The following is a 13100-nucleotide window of genomic DNA, read 5'->3' on the forward strand; positions in this document are numbered from 1 at the left end:
CTCGGCCGGCCATGATCTCTGGCGTTTTTGACATGCAACGCGGTGGCGGTGGTGATGATTTCGGGATGTGATGATATTTGTCCTTGTCTTATTTATTTCGAAAATAAGAATAAAAAAAAGCAGTTGCGATGTGTCAGCGAGCTGTTGCGATCGCCAAGTTCATCGGCCGTTCGTACGCATGTTGGCGTATCTTTTCTTCTTTTTAGAATTAAAAAAACCAAAACTGGCGTGGTCAGCAGTGTACGTGGGGGGTTTGGTTTTGCTCGATGCTCAGGTCGTGTTAACCCTGTCAAAATTATCTCCAGCCCCCAATAAGTTAGTTAGCCTATGATAAAGCGTAGGGTTTTTTCTTCATTGAAATGACACATCCGGGTCGTTCATTTGGCCATCCTGTTGAACTTTATGCTTGTCTAATGTGAAGAAAAATATTGTTCCGTTTGTCACGATTCTCTCGAAATTGTTACTTTGGATGGAAAACCCGCCCATACGATGATCGAGGCTCGACCTCGTAACGCAATCGATTCCTCATTAAAGATGTGAATCTCCTCTGATGAATGTATTTTGTTTTCCTTAAAAAAAATCGCTAATGATTTCTTAATCGGTTTTAAAAAGAAAAAAAATTGATTAAATTTTCTTCTTGATTGATTAAATTGATTGAATCTTCTTGTAGAACATTTCCTTGTTAGGGAAGCGTTCTTTTGCGATACCATCGCATCGAAGCTGAATGGATAAAGCTGATTTTTCCCATCAGCCCAACTTCGTGCTGGAACAAGGAAAATGTAGGAAGGTATTGTGAAACGTATGCGCAAAATCGTCAAAAGGAAATCGTGACGTCAATCGCATAATGCTTTGTTTGTGATCTGTTTTCAGTGCGTATATGGCGAGTTTGTGTTTATTCAGCCTGTGTGTCGTTCGTACGAATTTGAGAAGGTTTTCTGAAAGCGTCGAAAGAAGTGCAATGCACAGTAGCTTAGATTTTTATCATATGAGTGTATTACCGAGGATTGATACACAGGGTAATTCAGAATTCATGAGACAAACTTCAAGGGGTGATAGAATACATGTAAACAAGCATTTTTCGTCATTCAGTGTGTGGTCGAATATGGCAGGCTGAGGTGCAAATTCTGTGGTAAAACACGTTGGGGACACATTAATGACTAATTTAGGCTAAGAGGTTCTCAAAAGTGTCAACAGTGATCACTGACACCATTGGTTCTCAAACTTTTTCAAACATGCTTTTTCTTCCTTGCCCCATGATCATAGTCTATCTGCGTCTCCCCTAAATAGTTAACAAATATTAAGCATGTATTACCAAACCAATTTCAGTGCACGAACAGACACACCAATAAATATCTCCAACTCTCCACCACGCCTCAGACAAAGGTTAGCGACGCCCCTAGGAGTCGCGACGCACACTTTGAGAAACACTGACGTACACCATGCCCAGGAGATGGGCCCACAAAAGGAAGTAGAGGGGAAAAGATAAGATATGTTATGATATGGGAGACGGCGTGACATGTAATGAGCTCACTGTATCCGATCCGTTGAAGCAGAAATGTAGTGTTTCAATAGCTTAGAATTTCCTCCGTAAAATGGGTCTAGTTCATTGTGTTGGAACCATGTGCATCCTCGAATGGTTGATAGCACATGCCGCAGTAAATCCGTTGGGAAAATATTATAATTTCCTACTGGTGAAGTGCTATCACTCACTCTCTGAAAGCACCTCCAACGCCTTCGCTATTTCGATTCGACCACATATTGTGAGACCGGAAATGCTGGTTTAAATGGCTTAATATCACCTCTTGAAGATTTTTCCCATGAATTTAGAATCACCCCGTAGACCAGCGTTTCTCAATCTGTGGTTGGCAGGTGCAAACTGGAAAATTTAATTCTGATGAAATGATGCAACTTATACTGATGATATTCACACAAACAGTAAATTCAGCAATCTTTAAATTAAATTTAAATTAATAATTTTTAATTAATGTTTTTAAACCATAATTTAAATTTATTCATTACTTAATATTTAAAAAGAAAAAGTTTGAAGTTATAAGTTTAGTTCCACGAGCACAGATTGCGGGCTGGAAGCTCTCTCTCTCTCAAAGTCACCAGTTTGCCCCCCGTAACATAGCTCAGGGAACACTCTCTTTGCACCTTCCGTGATAGATCAAATGTTCCTCGGCTAATGGTTTATTTGAAAGCACTGCCCACACAGAGATAGATGTGACGCCACTCTGTTTGGGAATCACTGGTTTAATAAAAAAATATTTGAAGAAATCAACTTACATCTCTAGTACGAGTATTATTTCTGACGGTGTCTCGTACACCTCATGCAGCTGCACGATGTGAGGGTGTCCGTTGCTCATGTCTAGAACGTGAGCCTCATGTAGAATCTCGTGGCGGACGTCCGCGGCCCGACGCCTCTTGCGGATGTGTTTAGCGGCATATTCCGTGCCGGTCACCTTGTGCTGACAACGTCGCACCGTGGCGAATTTACCTCTGTAAAACAAGATACAACAAATTAGAACTCCCAAATATTCTATAAATGTGCATCATCATAAATACTGTAAGGCAAATCACGACCAGGATCTGTCTCTTATACGATATATACAGTCATTGCCCCGGAGGTCGTGATCTTGCCGGAGAAAATTTTGAGTTACGAAGGAAAAAATAAATTAGGGTCCCCCAATTGTGGGTCCAAAAGGACCCTTAGCAATGTATGTGCAGTTAGATACAATTCCAAAAAGGACGTGCGAGGTTAGACATACGCATACGAAAAAAATAATCGTGTTGTATAAGGACTTCACAGGGAAGAGGGTTATTTTTGGGTGCCTAGACTACCCTTTGACAATGTAGGTCTCAAATGCAGTAAATAAATCATATGTAACCAGTATAAATTAAGTCGGTATATGAAACCAGTTATAAATTAACAAAGCGAACGAATAGAGTACGGGTAAGGAATAAGGAAATCGGAAAAAAAAAGGGCCGGACAAAACCAGCAAACACCAGCCATTGCCATCGAAACAAAAGCTCTGATCGAACAACATGGCCCAGGGTTAATGATAACCGCGATGAAAATAATTATAACAACAATGTTTATAATAATAACAACGTTTCTCTGAACTCGCGCTATTATTGACAACAACAACAGCAAAGAAAGACATAATCTTCCGAAATAACAGGGTTTTTTTTTCTCCGAAACGGGAAACGGGGGTCTCGTAACAATTAAACCCGATTATGGATTATGATACCTACAGAAGCTTCTGGGTTTTAGTTAATAGCCATCAACAAACACACGAATAATACATAGGAAATACACAACACAACATGGATTCAATACGTTTTCCTAATATGGTGTGTTTTCTTCTTTCTTCGCTCGGAAATGAATAATGTGCCTTGTTCATTCTTAACACGAGCCTGCTGCCTTTAATGAAAGTGGTGAAAGTTCATTGACGTCAGAGATGATTGTATGTAGTAAGTCGGTGTGTGTCTCTCATGATGGAGCGAAGAAAACGAGTTGTGAACTCTCTCTCTCTCTCGTGTCTCCTAATAACAATTTTCACTGAAGCCTACGATCATTTATTACGACATGGAAAGTTTCACGATGAGAGAAGACACGATTCTCCCTTGGCAGTTTGTTTATATCCTAAACCCAAACGATAAGCACCGGAACCTGGCCTACTCCAACAAACTTTGTAATTAGGTCCTCCCAGTCCCCAAAAATTAATAAATATACAATGCACGCTCTCCCCCCCCCCCACTCCGGCGCGTTACACATAAGTACTGTGGCCATATGCAGGGCAGGAACTACAGGGGCCAACTGCCCCGTTCGGGAAATTTAAGAGAAACAAAAACATTGTTATAAGACCATCGAATTCTATAGTGGAGGGGCCGACAAAATCATGTTTGCATTCCCCCCATTCCCCCCCCCCACAAAAATCCTAGTTACTGCCCTGTCATAGAAGATATCTCGAGCGCAGCTCGAGATAAAATTCTCACCCGTGAAAGACGTCTTTTCGGTGAACCTCCAGTGAATAAATCGCATCAGTTAAATGACTCGGAAAACACTCGCAGATTTGTACACGTCATGCATATACATCTCAAAAATTACAGATTCTCTGGAAATTATTTCATGCAATGCATTTGTAGTTTGAATTTCGCGGATAAAATATTTTTCTGCAATCAATACCCTCGCTCCCCCCCCCCCTTTACCTGTGATTTGGCACCCCCTAAAACCGTCCCTAGCTTTAGGGGGGTGCCATTTTTTTTAATACATTTAAATCCACAGTCATTTGTGCGGTACGTTGACAAGTCTCGCTACAGAGAGCAACAGGTCTGCAAAGGTACAATTATTCAATCACCACACTTCACTCATAGTAAGAAAAACTGCTGACAGATGGCAACACTACACATAACAATCATTACACAGAATCAAACTTCACATTAGGTACACAACACGTACACGCACCTTTCAACATGTCCCAATTCGTCAGAAGTTCCGCAGAAGAATATGGACGAGGTGCATGTGCGGTTTAGTAGTAGTGGTAGCAGTACCGATTCGCAATAGCGCTGCATTTACAGCGATTGGCACCTTTTAAATGAATTCTTCAACAATGACAAATGGCAGCTTTGCTCATCTTTGAATTTCATTTTATTAGTATTTTATTTTATTTTTTGGTAACAACTGGCGATATCCCATATTTAGGATCGCTATTTTCCCAAGGAAATATGGTCAGCCTGCCATTAGGCAATCAGTCTTCCTCAAAAGTTGGCGAGATTTAGGTGTGTGTCCCGATTTTACCTCATTCCAATATGACCACCCAGTGAATGGCAATAACAAGTCCAACAACTTCACATTCTCAGCGCACTTAATCAATATGATTTGAAAGAAAAAAAATGCACAGCCGAGACCATGACCTACAAATTACGAGCTCCCTTCTACAGTAATTTTTTTGTTCCGATCCTCACACATAAACAATAGTCGCTCTCCCAAGGATAATCTCGGCACGTGGGTGGATCTTGGAGCGAAAAAAAAAATTGGGTCGAATGGATTTCCGAATATCGCACCAATCTCACCATTATGTGAAGCGTATATGGATCCAGAGAGAGGAGACTCGGAGTCACAAGATGGCAGCACTGATATGATACAATTTCATCATCATCGTAGGTATGTGCACTGGTACATTATATATAATAATCTCGACGGAAGATAGCGGTCTTTTCTAGACTATTCTCGGAGTTATTAAAGATCCCACGCACATCACGTTAAACTAACAAAGACCTCACTTGTTCCACTGATGGACGAACATCCGCCTGTGGAAGCAGGTGGGGCCCGAGCAAAATTACAAGACACCCCGGTAAAGAATATACAATAACACCGACTTAATACCTAGTGTTTCGTGTTCTAAATGACTCGAATGGAACCAGTTCTTCATTTTTATTACATCGTTTTCGGTTCTCTTTTGGTCTCACTGAATTTGCACATTTATATCATTTATGGACTAGAAGATTGCACGTATGCCTCGAATTCGGACTGATCGGCGCCGCAGTCTGTTATGACCGCTTCTGTGCACAAGTTACGAAAAACATATAAATCCTTTGAGAGATTGGAAATTAAGAAGGCACATGCGTATAATATGAGACGCACGCGCGAAGCTAGAGAGGTGTATAATGCAAATGAGCAGAGACTGGGACCACCTCCGATGGCGTAGAGATTGCCTTCTTCGTTGACCGATTGCGAAAATAGTCTGCCAAAAGTCATTTCTACGCTGCGCCATCGCGATAATAAGCATAATCCACGACCGAGCAAGTCCATAAACTTCCGAGTGAAGACACCCACTGCTCGTCTCTCTCTATATCCGAGACGTATAATACGTATAACTAATCATTTTCCGAAACGATACGTGCGTCTTCTAATGGAGAAAACGACCCCGTTCCATCGAACAGAACAAAACCAAGGCTACGAGAAATCGATCCCCTATAATCGCTATACCATTCGCATGTAAAGCTTGATAATTATGCAAACAACATATAAGTAACTCGGAGCAAGACTTTAATTTGGAGGGGCCCTGGGCAAAGCATGCATGGAGAGGTCAAACATGTTTGGTTGGTTGGAGAATACGTGTTGTTAAAATTTTTCGGGTCCCAAAATCACCGGGACCTGGAAAATACAGCACTTGCTGGGGGCGGACATGTTCATAGCCGTATAAAACAGCATAAAAATTCATTATGATTTAATTTCAACTTTAGCTACTTAAGAAGCACTAGTTTTAAACACTAAATTTTTTGATATGTCATATGATAAATAATCTTACGCCTCATTAGCATATACAATATGTATATAGCGCCACCTACCAGCCTGGAGTTTAGACGGTCTTCTTTTCCTACACAGATTTTCTTATGAATTTATCGTGCGAAAAATTGGCAAAAAAGATTTTTTTTCCATCTCCCCGCAGTCTCTAAACTCGGTTTGCAATTACCAAGGGTTCCCAGTAGAATCTACTTCATCATTTTCCCTCACAAAATCTCAAAAGAAAATTCCCCAAAACCCGAAAATTTCCCTGATTTCCCATATCAAAACGCGCAAATGTCCCTCATTTTCCCTGACCAAAACTCGAAATTGTCCCTGACTCTTTCCCTGACCAAAACTCAAAAATGTTTCTTACTTTCTCAGACCAAAATTCGAAAAAAATTTCCCTTACCAAAACGAAAATTTCAACACGAAAATTCTTGAAAAGAAATATCGTTCAAAATCTTATCATTAGAAATGTTTTCTGAGTTTCAGTTTCCCTTCACTGAATTGCTATTTGTCTTTTACCGAAGTATTTGCATAAATATTTTCCCTGACTTTTGCCAAACATTTTACATTGTCCTGGACTTTTGTTGAATATTTTACATTTCCCCCGAGTTTTCTGAGCGTTTTCATCTCCCTGACCTTTTCTGATTTTCATCGACTCTTTCCTGACTTTTTCATTTCCCTGACTTCGCAGGTCGCCAGAAACCCTGCCATGGGGAAATCAGACCTAACAAGTTCTACTTATTCAGCTGCTATCGGTCACTGATATAATTCATCATAGGCTATCATTCCAGAGAACAGCTCTTTCAGGCTAAAGATCATTAAAAAAAACACAGGCTGATATTTTCAAATCGTGCAGAAACGCCACAAAATCCCAGAACAGAAACAGAAAAAAAAATACTAATACTAAAATACTAATAATATATTATCAGCCGTTGAAGCGAAGGTCGACGCAACGACAAGGTTTATTTTCAACGTCCTATCGTAAATCAACTCGGATTGTTTGCGTAGGAATAAGTTCAACATTTTTAACTGCTGCTGCATGTTTTTAAAGATAAGAATAAAGAGAAGAAAACTTTCACCCTTTTACAGTCTTGAGAGAGAGAGAGAGAGATCCGACCTACTTTCAGGGCAACAACAACAACAATAATAATAACATAAAAAGGGAAAAACATAGGGCATAAATGCTCATCCTTATGGTAAGCAAAGATGCAAACATTGTGTTTACGGAAGCCATGTTTTTTTTCTTTTCGTGCAAGGATCTTAGTATCGGTTCATGGCCACCGAAAGTACGAACAACTCTACACTTGATTATCACATATATTTGTCCAGTGGTTTCGCCACTGAAATTTATCCAAATATAATGTACAGTGTTTGGCAAATTAAGAGTGACTATGATTACTTATGATTATTTGTTTTTCTAGGCACTATAGCAGCCTTTATAAGGGGGAGAGTTATTGTTCTCCTCTTCATTGTTCCCCCCCCCCGTCAAAAATATTTAATTTCTCTCATTTATGATAAAATACATTTTTAAAATCGGTTTTCAATGGCATGGGTTAGCAAAAAACGATTGGCATTCTTGCAACGCAGCCATATCCAAAATTAAAATCTGAAATAGCGGCTGTAAAAAGTGAATTTGCTTTACAAGATGGTACAGAATTAACATAATGCATGGAAATGTTTTTCAAGAGCAGACAGATTTCGCCACAACTCCACTAGAGTTTCCGTATAGTTCTACTAAATAGCTAAAGAAAGTAATTACTTTTGCCTGAAAGTGTCACTGTTGCCCTGAAAGATGTCATAGCTGGTATGATTCAAACCATGTTCTTTGTATGTATAAACTCAAGAGGTCATCCAGCGCCATTTCTAGGCCTTTGCACAGGCATACTGCTCCCCCCCCCCCCCGTTATCTGTTATACTTCAGAAGTTGGTCATGTATCCCGTATGTAGAAACTTTGTGCATTTTCGTATGCTTGTGACAGAATTTAATGCCAAAGTAATTATGCATCTTTGTGTATAAGACCAAATTTACTGCCTACATCATTGCGCTTTTTTTGCATAAGTCACAAAATTTATTTTGTTTTCTTTTTTGTTATGTGAAAAAATTTACTGGTCGATATAATTATGCATATTTGAGTATGTGACAAAATTCTCTGCCGGCATCATTATGAATTTTTGTTCACTGCCGGCATTAAATGCATTTTCGTGCACGTGATAAAATTTACTGCAGGTATCGTTAACAATTTTTGTGTACGTGAAAGTTTTTTTACTGCGGTTGATTATTCCCGAAACGACTTTTGAACTTCCGACTTACGTGTGTCTTCCATGGAATTCAAATATGTGCATCAATTATGAATTAATTACATAAATGCCGTAAGTCTCGTAACGAGAATCTCTCATAAGTAGTCTCAAATAAATATCAATCTTAAGATAGTTGCCAACAGTTTTTCTCAATAGATCATGATTCATCTTATGTGAAAAACTACAAGACGGACCAAACTATTAACATCATATCCACCAAAAAAGAAAAGAAAAGAATCTATCTTTACGAAAGAGAAAATCACAGAACTCGGATAAAATTTCTTGGAAAGTATTGGCAAGTAATTTTTTTTTAAGGCCAGCGACGATCCCCGAATTCCACGGAATTAATAAAAAAAAAATATACGTTGATGTATTCCATGTAAGAGTGTCTCTCTTTCTCTCTCTCTCTCTCTCTCGGCTGACTATACGCGTGTATAAGATGCACAGACGTAATGAAGATGGAGATGATCTCCAAAAAATAAAATAAATAAAAAGGGAAACGCATAAGAGAAAAAAAAAAGTCCGCTCACTATTCAATCATATAATGGAAGCCGCGGACCATTAGGGACAAGAGAGAGAGGAAAAAAAACACGCACATAACATATAAAGGGTTATGCAGAGGATGACCTTGAGGAATGATCATCTCGCCGGCGGTTGAGGTCTCTGAACCCATCCTTAAAAAAAAAAAAGGCAAAAGGACTCTAATAGGGAGTACAATCCAAGGACCTAGCAACATCATCATCGCGTGTTTACAAGCAGCGCACAGGTACAGAATAATAATAATAACGCATTGGGACCCATCTTCATCCCCGGAGCAATACATTTTCGTACGAAAAACTGCATTTGGTCGGCAGTTTCGACGAAAACATTAAAGCTATTTTCTTAAAAAGGATGGTGAAAAAAAAAATTGCTAAAAGTATATAAATATCGGGAGGATGAGAGAGAAGACGTAATAGACGTTAAGAGAAAACAGCACGTTCCCATTTAATGAACGCCGTGACGTTTTTCTTTTTTCTTTGTTTTTTCTCGGTCATTTATATTATTTTATCCATTTCTCCATCGTTTGTGAAGAGAGAGTCCTATTTACCCTTTAAATTGACAATTAATTTACTTTGTGAAAAGACGGTATGTGATGCCTGCTATTTTAAGGGACGTTCCCCCCTTTGACGATTAACGAGTGGTCAATTAAAAAGAATTTACGTGAAAAAAATCTGTTCTCATTTGGACCGTGCATAAATATATACCGTACGTTGATTAGAGCAATTCTAAAATAATGTTTGGGAATGTTTCTTGTATCCTTTCCTATTCGGTTTTGTTTTTATACGTGGATATCAACAACGGACGGTGCCAAAGAACCCTCTTTTTCCCCCATTCAAATACGTATACGCGTATTTGCTATACCGTGGGTCAGAGAACTTTCGTGCGAGAGATCACATTGTTATTTTTACATGCGATGTTGAAGCACCGAGTTCAAAGTTCGTTTGATCTCTCTTTTGTGGTTCGTTGGGAGAAATATTTTTATGTGTTCTCTTATTAGAGGTAGATAATTACGGGATGCTAACAATCTACGTGTTCTTAAGGACCATATGAGAACGTTTCTAGCTTGAGATGTTTAAACTCAAAGGGTTCCTTCTCCCTTGATCTTATGAATAATTTTTTTTCCTGATGTAAATACGCTAATAAGTACCAAGGGAAACGACACGTTCAAAGAGTTAATATAATTTCAAGAAAGTCAGGGAAGATGTAAAATACTTGGCAAAAGTCAGAGAAATTTCTGTGAGGAGAAAAATTTGGGGGATGGGGAGTTAAGATTTTGAATTATATCTCTTTCCTCGGGAGTCTTGGTCAAGGATATTTTTGAATTTCGGTCGGGGAAACTCAGGAAAATAATCATACAGGTATTTCTGGGAACCCTGTACATCACAAAAGCATACAAGCAACAACAGCAAACATTCACAGTATATACCAGTCTTTACATGAAAATATTTCTTGCTAGAATGACAATATCGGAAGATACTACTTAAGGTGGGGGAAGGATATACGCGGACGGAAAATTGCAGAATAGGGTGGTTATTATAGTTAGACCTCGGTTTGACGTTACCTTTAGAGACAATCAAAATGACTTCATAAGCAAGGTGACATAGTAACAAGATGAATCTCCTCTTTATGTTGGCAGGGACATTGAAAAAACTGGCGTTATAAGCAACGTTGACGATGGCGTTATATGCAAGGGGACGTTGAAAATATTTGACGTTATACCGAGGTTTTACTGTACTATCTTTAGTCCGAGGAAAGTACAGAGCCTATCTATGCGAGAAATCTTGAAATAATTTGTTTTTATATTTTTCAAAAGATATTTCTCATACACGAAAATAATTTGATTATAGGCCACAATCTCATGTGTCAATTCGTTTATTTCATATTAATTTTTGGCACATGCCATGTACTTTAGGCTCACCATCTATTTTTGAAATCAAGTTGTTAAAAATGTAATTAACATTCATGTTTGCATCAGATGATATTTTTCACAATAAAGACATTACAGCATCAATGAAAAAAAAAAAAAAAAACGTTACAGGTTCTTTTTTTTTCTGTGAGACCCCAAATACTTCTCACGATAACCTGAGATTCAGCAGCGTACCAGTCGGAGAACCCTATGGTTCCCATACCGATGTTTCCCACATCAAGGAATTTGAACACAAAAATAAACAGAGCAGATAGCCCAAGAATGCATATGGTTTCACATCCTTTTGATAGATGCATCGTAGATGATAGAAAGTGCCTTCATTGTAGAAGAAGTGATAAGCAAACGCCGCAACTCCTTATAGGGCCAGAGGAAGGTCGTGACGTCAGACATCATTAAAAAGAAATGTTGTGAAATATCCATTGTGAATTCATCTACTCTCGAAACGAGCAGTTTTCATCGATTTCACGAGAAAAAGAAAATAAACACACAAAAAAACTGTGTTGAACATGTTAACAAAAACGTTTCTTCTTTTATCAGTTGACGAGTGATTGATCAATGAATGGTCAATTGATTACGACCTTAAGAACGGAGACATACAAGAAAAACAAAAAAAAACGCCCTATCCTTTTTTATGTCTGGCACTGCGCGGCAAAAAACATTATGAGTCAACCGAAATGCGAAAGAAAAATTTATCCATTCCAGTCTCCATAAATAATGTACATAACGTTAAGTCGGGGTAATTATTAGACGATTTCTCATCAGAGCTCATATTCCAAAATTAACGGGACGCGTTGGCATTTAAAATAAGAGCAGCAGTAGCAGCGGGCAATAAAATCCACTGTCATAACCGATTACGAAACAAAGTACTAAGTGGAGTATTTCTTTCTCGTATCATTGGACTGGAATAACGTCAAGTGTAGGAGGAAGAGGAGCTCTTTCTGCTGGAGATGATATTGACTCCATCATGCAATAAAAATAAGAAATGGAAAGACTCCCCATTTCCTCTCTTTTAAAAGAAAAAGCGGACGATGACATACATTGACGCCGAAAAAAGCATCTTCTTCGTCTTCAGAAGAATCAACGACTATTTTGTACATGGAATGGAGACATAAAAGCGGGTGGGCCTCCCACAAAAACACATGATAAACGACGGGAAAGGAAATGATTGTGATGATGATGATGATAATAATGCGTCCATTGTCCCAACTCGAACCTCTTTTCAGTCTGCATGTGCGTGTGTGCAGTCATCTTTTTTATTTCATTTTTTAAGAGAGGAACCGCATCTCTCTCTTTTTGATAACGTTGAAAGAAATCTTGAAAACTTTCTCACGTTCATCTCTTGTGTCTTCCCATTTCTCTCAAAAAACACGAAATCGGTAAAACAGTCTTGGATATTGTCGAAATATTGAATCTGCATCAATATATATTCCCGCTATTTATCCTAAGAAAATTATTTTGAGTCGAGTCAGATTGCATACCAAAATGCACATTGGATTATTGTACATTTTCGGTCATTGCAAGACTAAACAGAGTTCCCAGTCAAATCCTGACTTTTACTAAAAAAAATTTCCATGCGTTCTCGCTGACAAAAACCTAAATATTTCCCCGCCTGCCCTAGACAAATGTCAAAAAATTCCTCGACTTTCCATGACAGAAATTAAAAAAATCTCCCTAAATTTCCCTGTCTGACACTCAAAAATTTCCCCGAAATTCTCTGATCGAAACACAAAAATTCCGTAGATCTGACAGAAACGTGAAATTTTCCGCGACTTTCCCTGGCCAAAACCCCTAAAAAAAGGAAATACATTCTTAACGTTCGAAATGTTTTTTCAAGTTTTAGTTTTATTTTCTATCACAGAATTCTTCTCATGACATTTATCAAGTACATGCATTTCCAAACTATCAGAAAATATTTTACATTTTCCACCGTGGTGAGTGGCGTTCTCGATACATACCAATTTTTTCTCACTATTTTTCTTAATAAAAGAAAAACAAATAAATATGAATAGATTCATCTAGTGATTATAGTGAACATTA

The 13100-nt window shown here is 38.5% G+C and overlaps 1 protein-coding gene across 1 annotated transcript in view; it reads right to left on the reverse strand.

Annotated features, from left to right (window-relative positions):
- The window catches only part of LOC149079094 (serine/threonine-protein kinase 17A-like), a 144629-nt gene that overhangs the window by 18329 nt on the left and 113200 nt on the right, over positions 1–13100 (reverse strand). Inside the window, exon 3 of the mRNA XM_089241390.1 lies at positions 2287–2499. Coding sequence (XP_089097516.1) covers positions 2287–2499 — 213 coding nt within the window. The remainder of the gene's footprint in view (positions 1–2286; positions 2500–13100) is intronic.

Source organism: Pholcus phalangioides, unplaced genomic scaffold, assembly GCF_987345545.1.
Source record: "Pholcus phalangioides strain wild (caught in Gottingen) unplaced genomic scaffold, Ppha-v1.0 ptg000013l_1, whole genome shotgun sequence".
Classification (NCBI taxonomy): Eukaryota; Metazoa; Arthropoda; class Arachnida; order Araneae; family Pholcidae; genus Pholcus; species Pholcus phalangioides.